This window comes from Macrosteles quadrilineatus, unplaced genomic scaffold (genome assembly GCF_028750875.1).
Source record: "Macrosteles quadrilineatus isolate MER2022 unplaced genomic scaffold, UCM_ALF_1.0 Scaffold_7__1_contigs__length_78375512, whole genome shotgun sequence".
NCBI lineage: Eukaryota > Metazoa > Arthropoda > Insecta > Hemiptera > Cicadellidae > Macrosteles > Macrosteles quadrilineatus.
Window position 1 is genome coordinate 74,516,428 of NW_026542600.1, and position 19,179 is coordinate 74,535,606.

At 34.2% G+C, this 19,179-nt stretch overlaps 1 protein-coding gene across 1 annotated transcript in view; it reads left to right on the forward strand.

Moving 5' to 3' along the window:
* Positions 1–18,531, forward strand: part of LOC128997934 (host cell factor 1-like) — a 49,882-nt gene extending 31,351 nt beyond the window's left edge. The window contains exons 11-19 of the mRNA XM_054423780.1: positions 465–579; positions 1,874–2,080; positions 3,866–4,264; positions 8,829–8,990; positions 9,533–9,801; positions 10,708–10,782; positions 11,669–11,836; positions 13,384–13,573; positions 15,234–18,531. Of these exons, the coding sequence (XP_054279755.1) occupies positions 465–579; positions 1,874–2,080; positions 3,866–4,264; positions 8,829–8,990; positions 9,533–9,801; positions 10,708–10,782; positions 11,669–11,836; positions 13,384–13,573; positions 15,234–15,334 (1,686 nt within the window). The 3' untranslated portion in view covers positions 15,335–18,531. The remainder of the gene's footprint in view (positions 1–464; positions 580–1,873; positions 2,081–3,865; positions 4,265–8,828; positions 8,991–9,532; positions 9,802–10,707; positions 10,783–11,668; positions 11,837–13,383; positions 13,574–15,233) is intronic.
* The last annotated feature ends 648 nt before the right edge of the window (positions 18,532–19,179 follow it).

The window sequence follows — 19,179 nt, forward strand, 5'->3', positions numbered from 1 at the left end:
TTGATTAGCCAAAAAGCGATGCATTAAGACTCCGTCACCAAGTCCTGATGTTAAAAATTACAACACACATGAAATTGCTCTGCTTTTGCTATCTTCCTGATTAACCTTTTATGTTAGTATACTTTTTTCAAATAGATGTAATAATCATAAACTTTCATGTTGATTTCTCTTCTGATTATTTTACGATATTTTAACATTAACTACTTTGCAAATTCTTGTCTATTTCACTGATCAATTATAATCCAAACTTAATTCCTAAAATCTGATCTCAAATATTTTTCATAACGTGAAATGAATTCTAATGATGAAAAAGTTTAATAGTTTGTTAGTAATAAATAGGGTAATGTGGAATTAATGTCGAATAGGATAACTAAAACTTTATAAAATGTTAAAAATGTATATTGACTGCACTGGACTTAAAAAAAGCTATCACAGTTTAATCTTGGAAAATTGTATTTTTGCAGGTCCCCAAGGTGAGCCTGATTCAGGGGAAACCAGGGACCACCATCTCAGCCGGAGGGAAAGGTATCCCTCAAGGAGCAACGATCGTAAAACTAGTCAGTGCCCAAGGTGGCCAAGGTAAACTAATGAACACTCATGTTTAACATATGAGATAAATGGAAAATCTAACTCAACTTCAAGGCCTTGAATCTCGAGTTTATCTTTGAACTCGGCAGTTTCGAGTTGAGTTTGGTTTAGAATTGTAAAAACTCAATATTTGTTAATATTTAATTTGTGTTTAAAATGCTGAAACACAATAAAATGCTGAATAATTGGTATTACTGTAGATTCTACAGTAATACAAATACTTCTACAATGTAGAAATAAGCAAGAGGTAGTTGTTTTAACCTATTTTTATAGCTGTCACAATAAATCAAGTCAACTCAAAGCAGTCGTCCATGGGCGACTGGTATAATGACTTGACACAGAATTACACGATCAGTAGAGATTTGGTTTTAAAGTACTGTTTTACAGTAGAAAATTCCACTACTGTACTGTCGTAAGCAATAGATTTATGTTTAAAGAAGTCAGAATAGAAACACTAGAAAGGCAAAACAATAGAATGGTGGGAGAGGTTGGACAATGACCTCGAAAGGAGGCAAGTAGATGGTTGGTGGGAGGGGGTGGGTGAGACCTTGGAGCTATATTTAGACTAGATTTACACCACTTCCCAAATGGCTGGGCAAGGGGATTACAATTGCAGGGTTTTCCCTTGCTTGGTTTGACTTTTATATTTTTGCGTAGGAGCTTTGAATATAAAATAATATAATAATTGAATAAAAATATAATTTGAATTGACCACAATTATTTAGCATTGATAATTCAATATGCATGGGACCAGGAGAAATATTATTCGAATTAGAATTAATGCCATGATTTGCATTTTTACATCAAAATACAACATCGCGCAATCATTATATTTTAGTTCATTGACCTTTGCATCCATAGATTTACTCATAACAACACGGGCAATGGACCAATGAGGTTCTAGGATTGAGAGAGAAGAAGAAAAATTGTAATGATTCAAACTTCAACTAATCAGCTGTTGAGGCCAATTTAATTGTTGAGTGGTTGGTTAGTGGTTGGTACAATGTTTCGTTGCATCACTATCTGTGGCAATGATAGGTTTTAAAAGAAAACATAACCTCTCTTAGAAGTTATGAGTAGTGATTTTTTGTTATTAAAACATTGTTGTAGGTAAAGTAGTGTACGCAACTCGCGTAAATAGTGTTTACGACACTCGTAGAAGATTTTAGAAGTTCTACTCGTGTCGTTAACACTATCTTTATGCAATCATTGCGTAAACTACTATTTATTTATTGATTTTATATGTAATGACCTATACAACCTGAGTTGAGCTGTTATGTTGTAGCAAGTGGAGGTAAGGTGTTGACCGCCATGAAGACTGTGCCTTCCAACATGATGGCAGTAAACAAGAACCCACCTAATAAGCAACAGACTATCGTGATTACCAAGCCCCAGGGAGCTGGACGTCCAGCCACACAACAGATCATAGTTGTAACTACTGCATCTGGATTGCGCACTGTCCAGGCCCTATCCACCTCTCAGGCTGGTCAAGGTATAGAGCCATTTGCTATTTTATTGTTGACACTGTTTTTAATGAATCTGTGAACATTAACTAGAGTTGGGCAGTATTTCATGTAAATAATAAGTGGTGTGTCGATACCCAAACTTATTGATTCTCGATACCAATACAATTTTTTGTTTTGTTTTAAAAAATTTTCTGAATGGTTTGGTTACACTACAACAACCCCCGTCTGTATGTCCTTTCATTAAGTATTTTTTAGATAATGGGGTGTTTTTAAAGTAAAGAAATATGTATTCAGCAATGATACATTCCAACATGTCGATTTAAGTTTAAAACCCTTCTAAACAAACACAATAAAAAACTACCATATTAAAGATAAATGAAGATCTAACAATAAAAATCAAAAAGAAAATTGTATTATAGAGGTGTGCTAGCCTGACATTTTCAGTCAAGCCAAACTCTAGGTAATATCGTGATCATCGCCAGCGGTTGTGGAGATATCAACGTCTTCTGGGATCACTGCAAAATCTGAAATATATTCCTCAATTACGGAAACATTATCACTGTCTTTTTCAGTCACGGAAAAATCATGAACATCTCCCGCAGTCGTGGAAACGTCATTGTCATCTTGCTAGATCGTGGCAAAATTATTTAACATCATCCGTGGCCCTGTACACATCATCATTGACTCCTGCGGTCGCAGAAACGTCATCGTCGTCATCCTCTGCAATGGCGGCAAAATAATCAACATCTTATGCGCCTGTGTAGACATAATTATCATCTTTCATGATCGTGGCGAACTCATGAACATTTCTCACAGCCGTGTAGACATCATCATCGTCGTCTTTTGTGGTCATGGAAACGTGATCGTTTCTTCCGCGATCACGGCAAAATCATGAAAATCTTCCTAGGCCATGTAGACATCATCATTGACTCCTGTGATCACAGAAACTTCATCTTCGTCGTCTTGCGTGTTTGTGGCAATAGCAGTAATTTTTCATCGCACGGGCGTGACGGGTATTGTATTGGAATCGACTTTTGACAACCCATTCTTGATACCAATACCAAGTATTGGTGGAATCGAGAATCGGTATTGATAATCGACACATCCCTATAAATAATACTATTATTGAATTAGATAACTGAGATTATCCCATATTATTTTTGTAACATCGTCTTAACTGTTTGAATAAACAAATGGAATAACTATTTTGCTGATCGCATCTTCCTATTAATAGCCAGCAGCACGAAATAATAGTACCCTGGATATACTAGATAATAATAGATAACCGAGAATACCTTGTAAATTTTATAACATTGTTTCAACTGTTGAAGTGTGTTGATTGTGTCTTGCTTATTAACAGCGATCATCACAAAAAAATATAGTACTGTGGTAATAGATTACTGACAGTATTACTTTATTTTTGTAATATCATCTGAACTGTTTGAATCAGCAAGTGAAATAACGCTGAACCTATAATAGTGACTGACTAAAACATACTGGACAAGTCGGTGACAAAGATAACAGTGTTATTTTACCTATTACTGGAAAGTTAAGGAATGTTCCTGACTATTATTGCAAAGTAACGGCATTTCCTATCTCTAATACTAACACTTTCAAGGTAGTTAGCATTTAATATCTAGGTATAAAGTTTTCTGACCTGAATTCAGGATATTAGTAAATCCGTATGAAAAGAAAATATAATTTCAAATCAGTAATGTAAAATGCTTGAACGTTTCTAATTCATGGCAAATTTATATTAAAATACTGGTTTGTTGAGGGAATATGCAGTTGAACCGATATTAATTTTACAGGCACAGTTCCTACATCAACTGTGTCCATGCTGCCTGTGTCTGGATCGGTTGGTACTGGAGGCATGCGAATGGTAATGGTGTCATCTACAAACACCACCTCGGCAATTGGTAAACCCATCACAATCACGATGCCGTCAGGCCAGGGTGGCCTGCCCAAGACAGTAACCATCACGGGAAAACCAGGAGCTTCTCAGTTGCTCACTCAGTCCTCTGGTGCTTCTGGGATCACCATCGGGGGCAAACCTGTCACTGTGCAAATGATGGGGGGACAAAAGACTGTCACATTTATGCCTAATCCCGGCTCTACAACTACCACTAGTGGCACTATCATTTCCTCACTTGGAAAAGTGTTGAATCAAGTTCCCCAAAATGTGGCTGAAAATGTTCCTGCTGCTACAAGTAAGTATGAAATTTAAAATATTTTCTCTAGGTTTCTTTTAGGGATGGACGAGATTGGATTTTTAGTTCGAGACGAGACGAGACGAGATTTTTTATTTCTCATAAAATTTCGAGACGAGATCGAGACGGGATTTCCCTTCTCATACACAACGGGAAATGCACGTTCAAAATTTTTACCTGATTTTGTAACATTGTTAGATGACTGTTTAAATACAAAAATAATGATAATAGGCAAGAATATTTACAATCTTTTATTAAAAAACATCAGCATAACATTTTTTTATTAATCACGCCTAACTTATTAAAGATGCCTACGATTAGGAAACATAGTGATATCAGTTAGGATAGAGTTCAACTTATCCTAAAATAAAATAAATCATAAAATAAAAGCAATATTAATTTTTATAAAATAGTTACTTGTTTTGACTTTTTATAGTAATAAAACATTCCTCACACTGCTTACACTTTACAAAACTTCTCAAATGTTATTAAAGTAATATTATTAAAATAATTAAAGTAATATTTACATTTAAAGAATTAATTAAATAAGAACGCCTTCACAAAGGAAACGCAACTACAACACGCTCCTGTACTGCGGGTATTGCATTGACTTTCTGCAGGAGTTTTTATTTATTTTTTTTTTTATTCCCGTCTCGGTAAAAATCTCGGCCAAGAAGAAATCTCGTCTCGTGTAACGAGATTTAAAATTTCTCGAAAATTTCCCGAAATTTCGAGACTTGACCATCCCTAGTTTCTTTTTAAACTTGAGCACACTATTATAGGTTCCAAACAGTGTTTCCACTCAACCAAAGCAAAAATCCTACCAGTTTGAGAAAATTCCATTTTATCCTTCATGAATTAAAAATTCCTGTTCCATCCCGAGCGATTTTGTTTTGTTTTTTGTAATGTTGAAATAGCTGCTTTAACCTTGGTATTTAACAAAATAATTAAAGTATAATTAATTGGGGTTTCATTTTTTTCTTAGATGTAGTAAAAAATAAAACAAGGCGTCAGGGCCTAAAATCTTGTTTCATCCCGCATCCTGTTTTAATGTAGGATATGCCACAAGGTCTAAAATCCTGTCTTCAGGATAAAAATTATACGTATGGAAACAGTGGTTCTAAAACTAATTATTTAACATGGATAAAGTGTTTTAATTGTTCGCTCAACTGATTTGCAACAAATTAGTTCTTTAAATTTTCATAGGTACCAAAAACCTGTTGCTTTATAAATTGTTAAATTTGTTTAATAATTGGTACACATACGATACACACACGACAAATAACAAGAATTTATTTTAATTCACTTAAAGACCAGATTCTTTGCATCCACTTCTACAGCAGCATGGATAAAACTAAAAAATCTGTTGAAAATGACATTTTTGCCCTTTATTACACAGACTATATGCTCATAACCAAATATACTTTTAACCGAATTTGCATATATTTAAATTTGGATTATAAGAATTTTACAAAATGAAACGATCAGAGTTAAATGAAAATCCTAGTAAACTAAAAGATATGTATTTTCTACACACACTCAAATGGAATTTAAGTCCCAACAGCTCCTTAACTATTGTTTTCTAGAATGACATTATTCCACTGCTGTTGCTCTGTACATCAACTTGTCTGAGGGAAAGTAGTACCGACGGTTATCTTTAGGTATTCTTAGAATCAAGTGTTCATTTTTGATTTTGGGCTCTGTGTTACTGTGTCTCACATTGTGAAATCCTTCCACCTTCATCTTGACAGAGTGCTGGGTGTTTGGCTTCAAGGTTATGTTTCTCCCATCAACAGCCAGAGTAATCTGAATCTTCTCTCCAAACTTGACATGGTTACTGAAATGCCAGTTTATCGCAGGTTCATACACATCCAAGTTGGTCCACTCAGTTATTGTTGCGTTTGGCTTCAAGGTTATGTTTCTCCCATCAACAGCCAGAGTAATCTGAATCTTCTCTCCAAACTTGACATGGTTACTGAAATGCCAGTTTATCGCAGGTTCATACACATCCAAGTTGGTCCACTCAGTTATTGTTGCGTTTGGCTTCAAGGTTATGTTTCTCCCATCAACAGCCAGAGTAATCTGAATCTTCTCTCCAAACTTGACATGGTTACTGAAATGCCAGTTTATCGCAGGTTCATACACATCCAAGTTGGTCCACTCAGTTATTGTTGCGTTTGGCTTCAAGGTTATGTTTCTCCCATCAACGGCCAGAGGAATCTGAATCTTCTCTCCAAACTTGACATGGTTACTGAAATGCCAGTTTATCGCAGGTTCATACACATCCAAGTTGGTCCACTCAGTTATTGTTGCGTTTGGCTTCAAGGTTATGTTTCTCCCATCAACAGCTAGAGTAATCTGAATCTTCTCTCCAAACTTGACATGGTTACTGAAATGCCAGTTTATCGCAGGTTCATACACATCCAAGTTGGTCCACTCAGTTATTGTTGCGTTTGGCTTCAAGGTTATGTTTCTCCCATCAACAGCCAGAGTAATCTGAATCTTCTCTCCAAACTTGACATGGTTACTGAAATGCCAGTTTATCGCAGGTTCATACACATCCAAGTTGGTCCACTCAGTTATTGTTGCGTTTGGCTTCAAGGTTATGTTTCTCCCATCAACAGCCAGAGTAATCTGAAGCTTCTCTCCAAACTTGACATGGTTACTGAAATGCCAGTTTATCGCAGGTTCATACACATCCAAGTTGGTCCACTCAGTTATTGTTGCGTTTGGCTTCAAGGTTATGTTTCTCCCATCAACAGCCAGAGTAATCTCAATCTTCTCTCCAAACTTGACATGGTTACTGAAATGCCAGTTTATCGCAGGTTCATACACATCCAAGTTGGTCCACTCAGTTATTGTTGCGTTTGGCTTCAAGGTTATGTTTCTCCCATCAACAGCCAGAGTAATCTCAATCTTCTCTCCAAACTTGACATGGTTACTGAAATGCCAGTTTATCGCAGGTTCATACACATCCAAGTTGGTCCACTCAGTTATTGTTGCGTTTGGCTTCAAGGTTATGTTTCTCCCATCAACAGCCAGAGTAATCTGAAGCTTCTCTCCAAACTTGACATGGTTACTGAAATGCCAGTTTATCGCAGGTTCATACACATCCAAGTTGGTCCACTCAGTTATTGTTGCGTTTGGCTTCAAGGTTATGTTTCTCCCATCAACAGCCAGAGTAATCTGAAGCTTCTCTCCAAACTTGACATGGTTACTGAAATGCCAGTTTATCGCAGGTTCTTACACATCCAAGTTGGTCCACTCAGTTATTGTTGCTGAACAGCTCACTTCACATGTCTCATCTACAGAGACTCCTGGTCTAGGATCCCATGATTCACACTCTAGTGATAACAGCACAATTGCATGTCTTTTGGTAGTCAGGGTAAAGTTGTAAGTGAAACAGTCGTCCCATTCCATATCTGGCGTAATAATTTTTAGTTGATCAAGGACAGACTTTATTTGTCTAAAAAATTGTTTTTACCTTTTGTCTACAGCTCAATCAGTTGTAACTTCCGTTACGGCCGTTTCGGCATTAACATGCCGTAATATAAAAATTAGTTCAATAACGTATAAGTCTGAAGGAATTTGAACTTCATTAATTTAACAATTGCGTATGAGATTTTGTTTTTAATTGTGATGTAGTTTGCAATGAAAAGGCATGGGCATTGCTGAAATTGAAAATTGAAGTAACTTAATCATGAATCACTTCACTGGCTGTCACATCACATCACATGGCACAAAAATGGCTGTAATGTGTTGTAATGTTGTTCTACCAGTAATGTAAAAGAAAATCCCCCATGTGCCATAGAGACATATTTTAATAATACTCTGTTGTATGTAGTGATGGTCGAATGCAGGAATTTCGAATCTCGAATCCGAATCCTAAAAAAATTGAATCTCGAATCTCGAGTTCCAAAAATAATTACAAATGGGCTTATAATGATTAAAAAAGCATGATGGAATAGGAACCATCTAAAAATAAATATTACACTAACCATAAATGTCTACTCTTTGCAATGAAAAGTTACCTAATTACTTTTGACACACGGGAAAAATACAGAGGACTAATCGGTTACATCTTTTAACCTAATGACCTAAATGGAACTGTCGGTCAGTATACTTTATTTGGATGGCAAATACTCATTATTGGTTATTTATGGTTGTTGTAGGTACACTTGTTAATTTTAAATTTGTTGGTCGATAGTATTCTCTGTTCATAAAATGGCAATGTCACAGTAGTGTATATTAAGACGTCAATAACCTCTATCATGGTTAGTCAATGTCACAGTACTGTATATACGATGTCAATAACCTCTGGTTAGTCAATGTCACAGTATTGTATATTACGACGTTAATAACCTCTATGGTTAGGCAATGTCACAGCATTTGTCTTATAATTCTTTTCTTAAAAAAAAATTGATTCTCGAATCTCGTTAATCGAATCTCGAATCCAAATCTTTTCTTAGGATTCGGTAGATTCGAGAATCGGATTTGACACATGCCTTCTTGTATACATCGTGTTGATTATTTCTTAAATAATTTTTTTAACACACTTTAACAGGGTTGCAGCAGTTAGGAGAGGAGCTGATGGAAGATGATCCTGATGATCCTGAGGCTGTAGCAAGCTTGGCGGAAGGAGAGGAGAACAACCCTCCCATAGCAGATTCTTCAATCTCATCTACTAAGACTGCCCCTGATGACGGCGGTTCTGATACCGGCGGAGGTATTTATAAGTGCATTCATGGTCAACTTGTAAACATGTTTTATATAAGCAGTCAATAGGGGTTGCCTACTGACTTGATAAGATAATACATCAGACGACAAACGGGTACGCAAATTTAAGAGGATCGATTACAAATTTGAATGAAAAAATGGGAGGATTAATACTAAGTAGGACAACAGGGTTGGGGCTTGAAGGGGACACAGTTTAAAAACCATTATTCTACGTGTTTCAGATGCAGTGATGATAATTCAACATCATTGTCAGGGATTATTTTATAATGATTATAAAATTAATTGCCCAATAAGGAATTGAACATATATATTCATCAAATTGAAATATCATTTCCTGAAGATATAACTTGCAATTAATTTATTTCCACAGAACATTTGTGGTGTAGTCGAGACGTTTCAGGTATGGATAAAAACTTGACTGTGTCTTGATCTCTCCTCAGTCTTGGATATGTTATGAGCTTAAAAAATTGATATTACCTATTACCGACCTCTCTATTTATTTTGCTAAGCCCTGTTACCTGTTTTCTACAGTGGCTGATTCAACAACCCTTCCATTGCCTCAATTGAGTGAGGGAAAAACAACGAGTGAGGGGTCAACATCAGATGTAGATCCACTGGCTCCTGCCATTAAGACACCTTCGCTCATCGATGACTATGTCTCGGATTTCGTCCAAGGCAATGGACTCAATATAAAAGAGGAACCTTCTAGCTCTCCATCATCATTGGCCCATGCCCCACCGGGTCCAGCTCTCAGTGAACTTGATATAAAAAAAGAGCCTGACGTTAAAATTAAAAAAGAAGTAAGTATACAGTCGTGATGGTGAATTGATAGTATTCTCTTCAATTGCTACGCTATATGAAGAGGACTTTTTTATTAGTAATATGTCGTTTGCAATTTATATTGGTTTGATTTTGGTTTTGTCAGTTTTCAGGTGTTAATTATGAATAATTTATTCCTAAAAATTGCTTCATGGTACAAAAATAAATAGGTACAATTTTTTAAAATGACTTTAAGTTTTAACAAACATAAAGAAACTTAATACAAGAATATACAGGGGGAAACAATTAACAGAAATGTGAACTTAATGTTTAATGATAAAAACCAACAACAAAAAAACCAACTTAAATAAAATGAATGATCTTGTAGCTAGTTCAATGGTTTGTAATAGGTATGTGGAATCAGCAGACGTAGACAAACTCTGCCTGTGTGTCTGCTGGGTTGCTTTAGTCTTGTCACCTTACAATAATGACCCTAATTGGTTAATTTGGTCATTTAAACAAAGATTGAATTGAAAAAAAAAATTGGATTAAAATTTAGAGTATGAAAAGATAATGTGATTGGAATGAAACGAGTAATAGACGTGTAGCGATAATTTCTGTGGGAGCAAGTGTAAACATACAGTTGTGTCGGTCCGGAGCTGAGCACAAGGTGGGCAGGGGGACAGTGCACTGCAAGGGTCATGTCAAACATTTTCATGTCTAAACATACTACTATTAATCATTATTGGCTTGCAGTAATTTTTGTTACAAAGTTTTACTTGAAGTTGAGTTTGCCCAGAACAACAAACCAAACTCAGTATTATTGTAACATTTTTAAATGCACTAAAATTTTGCACTCGTCCCTTCCGTAATTATTCAAATAACTTAATATCCTGACTTGACCCACAACTAAATCAAAACAAGCGTCACAATGAGAGATTGTTCAGCAGGAGGATGAATCAGATGCCCTCTCTACTCTGGCTTCGGCTGCATTGGCTTCTACTAATGGCATCAAGAATGAGGTAAATTTTCGCAACAGTTTCTTTAGTTTTAACATTTTTCCAGCCCAAAATGAGATATATCATGTTTTAAAAATTGTATCGGAGTTAATTCACTACTGCTATGCTATAAATCCACAAATCCTGTTTAGGGGACTAGGTTATTTTAGATTAGGATCTGTGAAAATCACACAGATTGAGTATTGTTACATACAAGTTGTATATTGGTAGTGATTTAACAAAAATCATATCAAATCAAAATTTTTTTATTTCGTACAAATGAAACATTTTATACAAAATATAATATTTGCAATAAAAATCCCACATAGGAGCTCTTGAGGAGTGGGAGTGAGTCCTTTTATATTGTAATAAGAAAGAAATTGGAAACTTTGAAAATATAGTAAAAACAAAGCAACTACTTTATAAAGCGCTATAGCAGGGATATTTTGACAAAATTACATTGGGCATAGATAACTAGGGGTAGACGGATTTTTATCCCCCTGGAATCTTACCCCCTAGGCAAAACTGACGTCACAAACCAGGGGGTAAAATTCCGGCCGCGAACTTTTGAGTTGCACAACATCAGTTTGATGGATTAAAGGTGGAATTAAAACGTATCTTTTCACTGTTGTGAATTTAAGCAGAACACATCAAATTATAAAAACCTCTAGTGTACGGGTCGAAATTGTACCCCCGGACTTTTACCCCCTTCATGAGGTCAGCTCAAAATGTACGGCCCGGATTTTTACCCCCGGAATTTTACCAGGGTGGTTATTGCCACACACACACACACTCACACAAACTGGGTTTTGTTGGTACCATTGCTGCCTAACACTACATTGAGATTACATCTATGAAGCAATGCCTCTTGTGAAAGCAGTATAGTAAGTAGATTTACTATCCTGCCTAGGTGCCGGGAATGAGGATCTGTTTGCCTGGCTTCCCAGGAGCCCCTTCAGCAATCAAAATATCTAAATCTGCAGACGGAGCTCACCTGAGTTGGGAACCTCCTAGCAATGTTGCTGGGAAGATAATTGAATACTCCGTATGTCTAGCTGTGCGTCAGACTCAGCCACAGGTACTACTTTAATTTTAACATTTTATCCTATTTATATATTTTTTTTTTTATTAAGCCAATAATGGCTTTATCTGATTCTAAATACTGTGGTTTTACAAACCTGTGTATTTTGGCTTTAAAAATAATAAAAGAGGTATACACACTAGTTTTGACTACATTTTTTTATTAAAAGCCCTACATAATTTTTAGGTAAAAACTATTTTTTTCAAACATTTAGTGATAAGTGGAATATTTAGAGTTGACAGCAACCAGAAATCCCGGGAAAATCGGGAATTATGCGTGAATTTTAACCGCCGTGAAAGAACCGGGAAATATGTGTGAAAATGGTATTATTCAGGGATTTACCGTGAAACCCACAATCCCCTGGTCCCCTAGCTCCAAAGTACTTACCTTAGTGCATATGGCAGCCAATGGCTCTCAATTCTCGCATTCAGTGATACCACAGAGAGAGTTCTATTGTTTGTGGTGATACCGTCGGTTGCGTTGTAGCTCTAGTTCAATGCGCAACTATTGCCGCCATTGCCGGTATCGACTTAACCTTGAGTGCAATAAGTATTTTAATTTGTTTTTACAACAGTGCATATGGCAGCCAATGGCTCTCAATTCTCGCATTCAGTGATACCACAGAGAGAGTTCTATTGTTTGTGGTGATACCGTCGGTTGCGTTGTAGCTCTAGTTCAATGCGCAACTATTGCCGCCATTGCCGGTATCGACTTAACCTTGAGTGCAATAAGTATTTTAATTTGTTTTTACAACTTTTATTGGGGTTTTCTTACAAGTAGCCTATATTAGCCGCCGGGAATTTCGTACTTTTTAGTCGGGAAAACCAGGAAAAATGTGTGAATTTTGTTTATAGATTCTGCCAACAACCCTGAATATTCAAAGCAATATTGGCTTCATTATTCAAAATAATGGCTTTTTAGGATGTTACGTATAACTGGTATTTTATAATAAATCTGGCTGTTATACAATTATTTAAGATTAAACCACTGCATTTTCATTTTTTTTTTTTTTTTTTGGGGAATTTCCCTTATAAGAAATAAACTATTACTGTAGGTCTCATGGCAATACCTGGACGCGGGACCGATTAACTTTTTCGTTTTGATGTCCCCTGAGGTAAAAATTAGATTGCTTGTACTTGATCTTATTATGTTTGATAAATAAATAGTTTTATTTTCTTGAGTGATCATAAAAACATTATAACCATTGTCAATTTGGTGTTGTGGACTGTTGTTCTGAAACATATTTTTATCAACAAAATTCTTTGAAATTTAAAACTATTTAAAGATAAATTTTCAAACAAATGCCGCTGTTATTTTGCCAGCTTAGCATAGCTTTTTGTTGTCCTAAGTGGGAATTAGAGGGATATAGAGAAAAATACAGAAAGGAAGTTTTTAATTTTATTTCCGGCACCTTAAATTATACAATTCCAAGTACCAATCAGAATTTTTTTTATTTATTTAATAGATCTTTTGAAACGGCAAAACTATGCTATGCATGCCATGAACCAAACTCGGCTCTTCACTTTCCAATGTTTGTTTTGCAGACCGAGGGTAAAAATGCTACATTAGCATTTGTTCGGGTATATTGTGGTCCTACAAACCAAGCTGTAGTACCCAATGCTTCCCTGGCTGCGGCTCACATTGACATGACTACTAAACCTGCCATCATCTTCAGGATAGCTGCCCGTAATGAGAAGGGCTATGGTCCTGCAACCCAAGTCAGGTGGCTTCAAGGTACATTGACTCTACCAGTATTCTGTTTCAAGTTTCTTACCTCCACATATGTCCAGTTTCCTCTTGTCCTTCAAAAATGTTCAATAATAAAGTAACTTTATTTTAATTACTTTAAATCACGTATTATTTGTTCAATTTTCATCACCAGATGCTCAATGGATGCGGGATTTTATGCTCTACAATTCCTTTATGATATGTTTTTCTGTAGGCTGGACAATCTATTGACGTTTTAGCAAAAACTAAAAAATAACCCTAAATTTCAAGATTTTTGTGGTCCCACCCAGGTTAGAAGCTCACCTGGTAAAATGGGACAAACTTTAAATCCTTTTACTTCTATATAAAAAAAAGGGTTAAAACGATTTCCAGCTTTTCATGAATTATTTCCGGGCAAAAACCTAATTTTACTGGCCTATTAAGAATTGACATTTGCTAAACGGAAATATTCATGTAGAAAATTGTTTAAAGAACTTAATATAATAACTGTACCAAGTTTAATTATTTTTAAATCCTTATTAATGGTACAGTTAAATTTTGAAAACTTATGTGCGGAGAATTTTAACCATCCATACAACACCCATTTCAAAATGAATTTTCAGTTTCTGATTCACCGATTAAAATTAATAGAAGAAAATCAATAAAAAAACCAAAATATATGAGAAAGAAATTTATAAATAAATTGCAACCAAAATATAAAGATTTAATTAACAAAACTTCTTTTAAAAGCAGCCTTTCCTCATTTATTGTAAACAAAATATATTTCAGTATTGATGAACTTTATTTTGAGTTATAGTAATTTTTTGTATTAGTCAATATTAAGTTTTTTTAAATAATGGAAATAATTATTTCTAAGAATCTTTGAATAATTTTTGTATTTTAGGTACTTATTATAATTATGTTGACAATGTCACCTGTTTTTATAGCTGTTGATATGTAATCTGTAAAATGTTTATGTGACAATAGAGATATATTTATTTATTTGTTTACATGGCGAACTTTTGAATTTTTCGGGGCCCAAATATAATTAAAGAAGAAGTTATGGGTTAAGTAATTAAATTTGCTATCATTAGTATCGAAATGAAGTGACTTGTTAGTTGTTAGAGTTAATAGCTAAGATTTAAATAAAAGCGGGACAAAAATATTTGTTGAAAGCAGTTGAACGTTTTATTGGGTTGTCTCTTTGTAAGAATTGAGTGTGGGACAGCAATTTTGAATTCAAGGGGGGAAATTTATTTTGTCCCTTGATTTTTTTTAGACGAGACGAAACATCATAGGCCTAGCGGCACAGTAAGATTTATGTATGTATATGTTTGTTGACACAATTTTAATAAGTGTAGTTTTAAGGTGGGTTTAATACAAATAAGATATAAATTTAAATATGGAAAAATCTTGACAAATTTTGGAACAAAATAAGGTTTTTAAAACAAAGCACCCTCTTCCCTCAACATTGGGGGAGTCAACGTCCATGCTGTCCGTCCACCAGGGTTCCTAACAGTTTAGGTAAATTCAAAATGTTCTCTTACCCAATATTGTCTCTTTGTCGTCCATCCTCTTTTTATTAACAAAAATTTATCCTTCCGGCCTTCCTTCAATAGGAATTATTTAATCCTTTACTTTGGAGTCTCATGCTGTACGTATTGAAGATTTATATTGTGTGTTTTAGACGTAGTATCTTCGTCAAGTGCAGCTAAAACTGGAGTAAAGAGAGAACCAGTACCTTCACTGAACCCTACCAAGAGGTTCAAACAAGAAGATATGCAATGACGTATCTAAGTTGCCCGTCAGTGGTCTTAAGACAATCGAGTGAAGTGGGTTTGACTCTGAGATTGTGTACTAGTGAGATCTTGAACTTGACTTACCTGTAAAAGTGACAGACACCCTAGCAATACAAATAAAATGAAAGTATTAGGTAAACGAGAATATTTGTATTGTAAAATTAGCAATCTTGAGATACGAACTCTGTAAGAGAAACGACCATATTTCAAGTTTTGACTTTATTTTATTTGGTCTCATTTAGAAGGAATAAGTGACACGGTCTGTAGTACAAAACCCACTCTTAGACTCCAGTTGTTAGTTCAGTCGTCTGAAATCTTATCAGATTTATTTTGTTCTTTTGACACACAGTTATTTATTTTTCAGAATGTTTAGATTACTGACAAATGTTGGTCAATACCTCTAACACTGTCTGTGCCCTACCTCGACACAGCTGCAAACTCCTAATCACAGATATATTAGCTTAATTTTTATTACAATGACTACAGTTTTCAATAATTTGTTAATGTTCTCACTATAATTTTGTTATTTGAAATATATATATATTTGTGTACGTGTCTGTGTGTGAAAATTCACGAGTGAATGGTTAAAGTTGTGAGTGACTCTCTTGAGTCGATACTCAAAACTAGTGTGTATATTGTTAATATCTTTGTAAATATAAATGGAAATCTAAGAAATAGTATTCATTATAGGAACTTTTTTCATGTTTTGTATTATAAGCTTAATTGGCTTTAAAGAAAAAAATTTTATTTGAAATTAGTGCGGTGTAAAAAGTGTTCAAGTGGTTCAGCTCATAGTGTGTCGTTGAGCGATGAGGTGGTAATTTTGTTGTTTTTTGTAAAGTCTCTTAAAGGCTTAGGTTTAAGAAATCCAGGTATTTAGTTTGAAAAATTGTGCCACTTTTTGATTCGTCTTGGTGTGTAACAATTCAGAAGTTTAATATATTATTATATGGATGAGCCATCAGGCTCTTTATTGAGATTTGCTATTTTACTTTATACTGTTGAAATTTGTTTGTACAATGTGCGGATAGCAGCAAGTATCAAACAACTTACTCTAAACTGGCTATGTCTGTGTAATCTTATTGGCCTTGTAATTTTATGTTATGCTGTTAAAATTTGTTATTTAAAGATAAAACCTAGATTGATTAAAAATCTTTTACCATTTAACACAATTTGTTACTTGAATGTTTGTCTCAGCATCAAAGCTACTGTTTTAGTTTATACTACTACTAAATTTCTACTACTGATAACCGTTTATTGTAGGTACTGACTACCCCCTAATAGTTATTAAAGACAACCCATGCTTACTAGAATATCCTTGCACACATATCCTACACAAACAGTTTTTACATTTTACATTATAATTCTGTTTCCATTTTTTTACGAATTTTCTTATAAGGAACACAATAACTCGAGTAATCTTTTTCCTGAGACAGCCAAAATGACACATTTTTATGCGTTATATATTTTTCATTTCACAGTTATTACACGACTGTTGTACAGTTGTAGTAATCAACTTGTTGCTTATCAACAAAGGTAATTGTAGCGTGTGATTTAATGTTTTAATACATACTAAGACACAAAATTTGTTAAATCAGGCCGAGAAACTTAATTTCAATCCAAAAAAACCATATTTATCTAAGTAGATTTTATATTTGTTACTATTCTTGTAAGCAAGGGTTATTCATTTTATTTTTTGGTCCTGATATCTACTGCTTTATGACTAGTTTAATAATATAACTCAAAAACTGTTTATACCAGAAAAATAAACTGTTCAGTACCCTAATATGACCAGTATTACAAAGTTTTATACCCATTTGAATTGACTTGATAAAGCGTAAGTGATATACTAGTACAAAATTTATCGTTAGAAGTAAGGCTTCCAAATCACCAAAGTTAATAACACTAATGTGGTCTTAGAGGTACTCCTATTAATCAATAACATGTTGTGCTGTGTTTTCGGCCTTGTAGCTAATGGCCATTTTGGAGCACTACTAATGAATGGCATTAGCTACAACAGATTATAATGGCAAAAATGCCAATCTTCAGAACAGATCCCACAGATCACAGTAGGGTTATTTAAACTTAATTTATTGATGTTTATGTATATCTGTTTTATCTTTAAACAGACCTCTGAAAGCAGTTCAAGATGCATGTCCCATTTGTATGGTTTCCCTACAAATATCATATTTTGAATGTAAGAGAAAAACTAGTTATTAGTTTAAAATAGTTATTAGCGTTAAAAATGTGTGAAAACCTGCTAATAGAAAACAATTGTTGTCAAATTTGTGTCATGTACACAACAAGCCATTTCATTCATTGTGTTATTCATATTTACAAAATTTAAAAAGGGAAACTGAGCATAGCTAAAACTGATAAATTAAAAGATAGATAACTTTACCAACATTAATGTTCTTTGAGCTGATTTCTGGATTGAAAAATGGAAAAGTTGTGAACAATTCTTAAACAAGTTAGTTATCATTGAAGCTGCTTCTTTACATATTTTGACTGTTCCTTAAGTTATAAATAAATAATATAAGTGTATAAATTTACCAACAATGATTAACATTTCAATCAGTTTTATCCGTAATTTATCATCACTTTCATTAATACATTATAAGGTTTTGAAATTATCCTAGTGTATACCTCATCTAAAGCTGTTCCACTCATATAATTTATACCTTAAATATTTAACCTTCATCAAGAAGCAGCGCCATTGAAAATTAAAGGTCAAACCACATTTTCCATTTTTTGACAAGGATTTAAAAAATATTTTGTCAAACATATATATACATATTACATCTTAAAAAGCTATACAATATACATACAATATATACAATACAATACGTTTTACAAGCCTGTTCACAAAATATACATTGAACTATCAATCAAACCTGTCGACTTAAGCTCTATAATTTCTACACAGCTCAGTAGAGTATTTTTATAGAATTTTTATGTGTTATTTGGTTAATATAATTTAGTAGCATGTGGTGATGAATGAAATGACTTACACATTTTTTATTTTATTTTTCTCATTATTCCACAGACTATAAGCAGACAAAATGCTGTTTATTTCACAATGGTACTTTCTCGCTTAAGGATTTAGATACTCGTGTTCTGTTCAACTGAATTTTATATACGTTGTACTTTTGACTCAGTTTGAAATAAATAAATGTTGTGCTATTATATTTTTGTCATTGGTTTTATGTATATTCATTCTCTTGAGTTGCTGTCTTTTTTTTACTTGAATACACTTAATAAGGAACGTAAAAAGATTCTCAACTTTTTTGTTTCTTTAGACCTATCTTACAAATCGACTTGGAATATCAATCTTAACCAATTAATTTAATGCAAAAGAAAAATGTAAGGCAAATATAAATATGTTTTTAATTTTGTAAGAAATTTAAGAGTCATAAAATAACTATATTTTCGTAGATGAGTCACATTTCAAATTAGATTAAGCATTAGGCCTTGCCCCTTGGATTGCCATACTAGATACATGGGTGTATATTTAGCCCATTTTGTCCAAAGCTATGATATCCACCACCAACCATGTAGAAGATATTTCTAAAGTTTATTAAATGTGCATAAATCAAAGATTTGATGTCATTTTAAGTCTCTTCTCAGTACCTTACCTCTTTGCATCCTTGCTTTATTTCCTTCTGACACAATACACATATTTTTATTTATTTTTGGATTGCGTACATCATCAGCTTTAATCTCCGATCCAATAACAGCGGTAATGGCAGCCATTGACTATATAACACTAGTGTTATATAGTCAATGATATAGCTCTTTCTCCGGAGAGGAAATCTAATTGTCTAATTCCTCAAG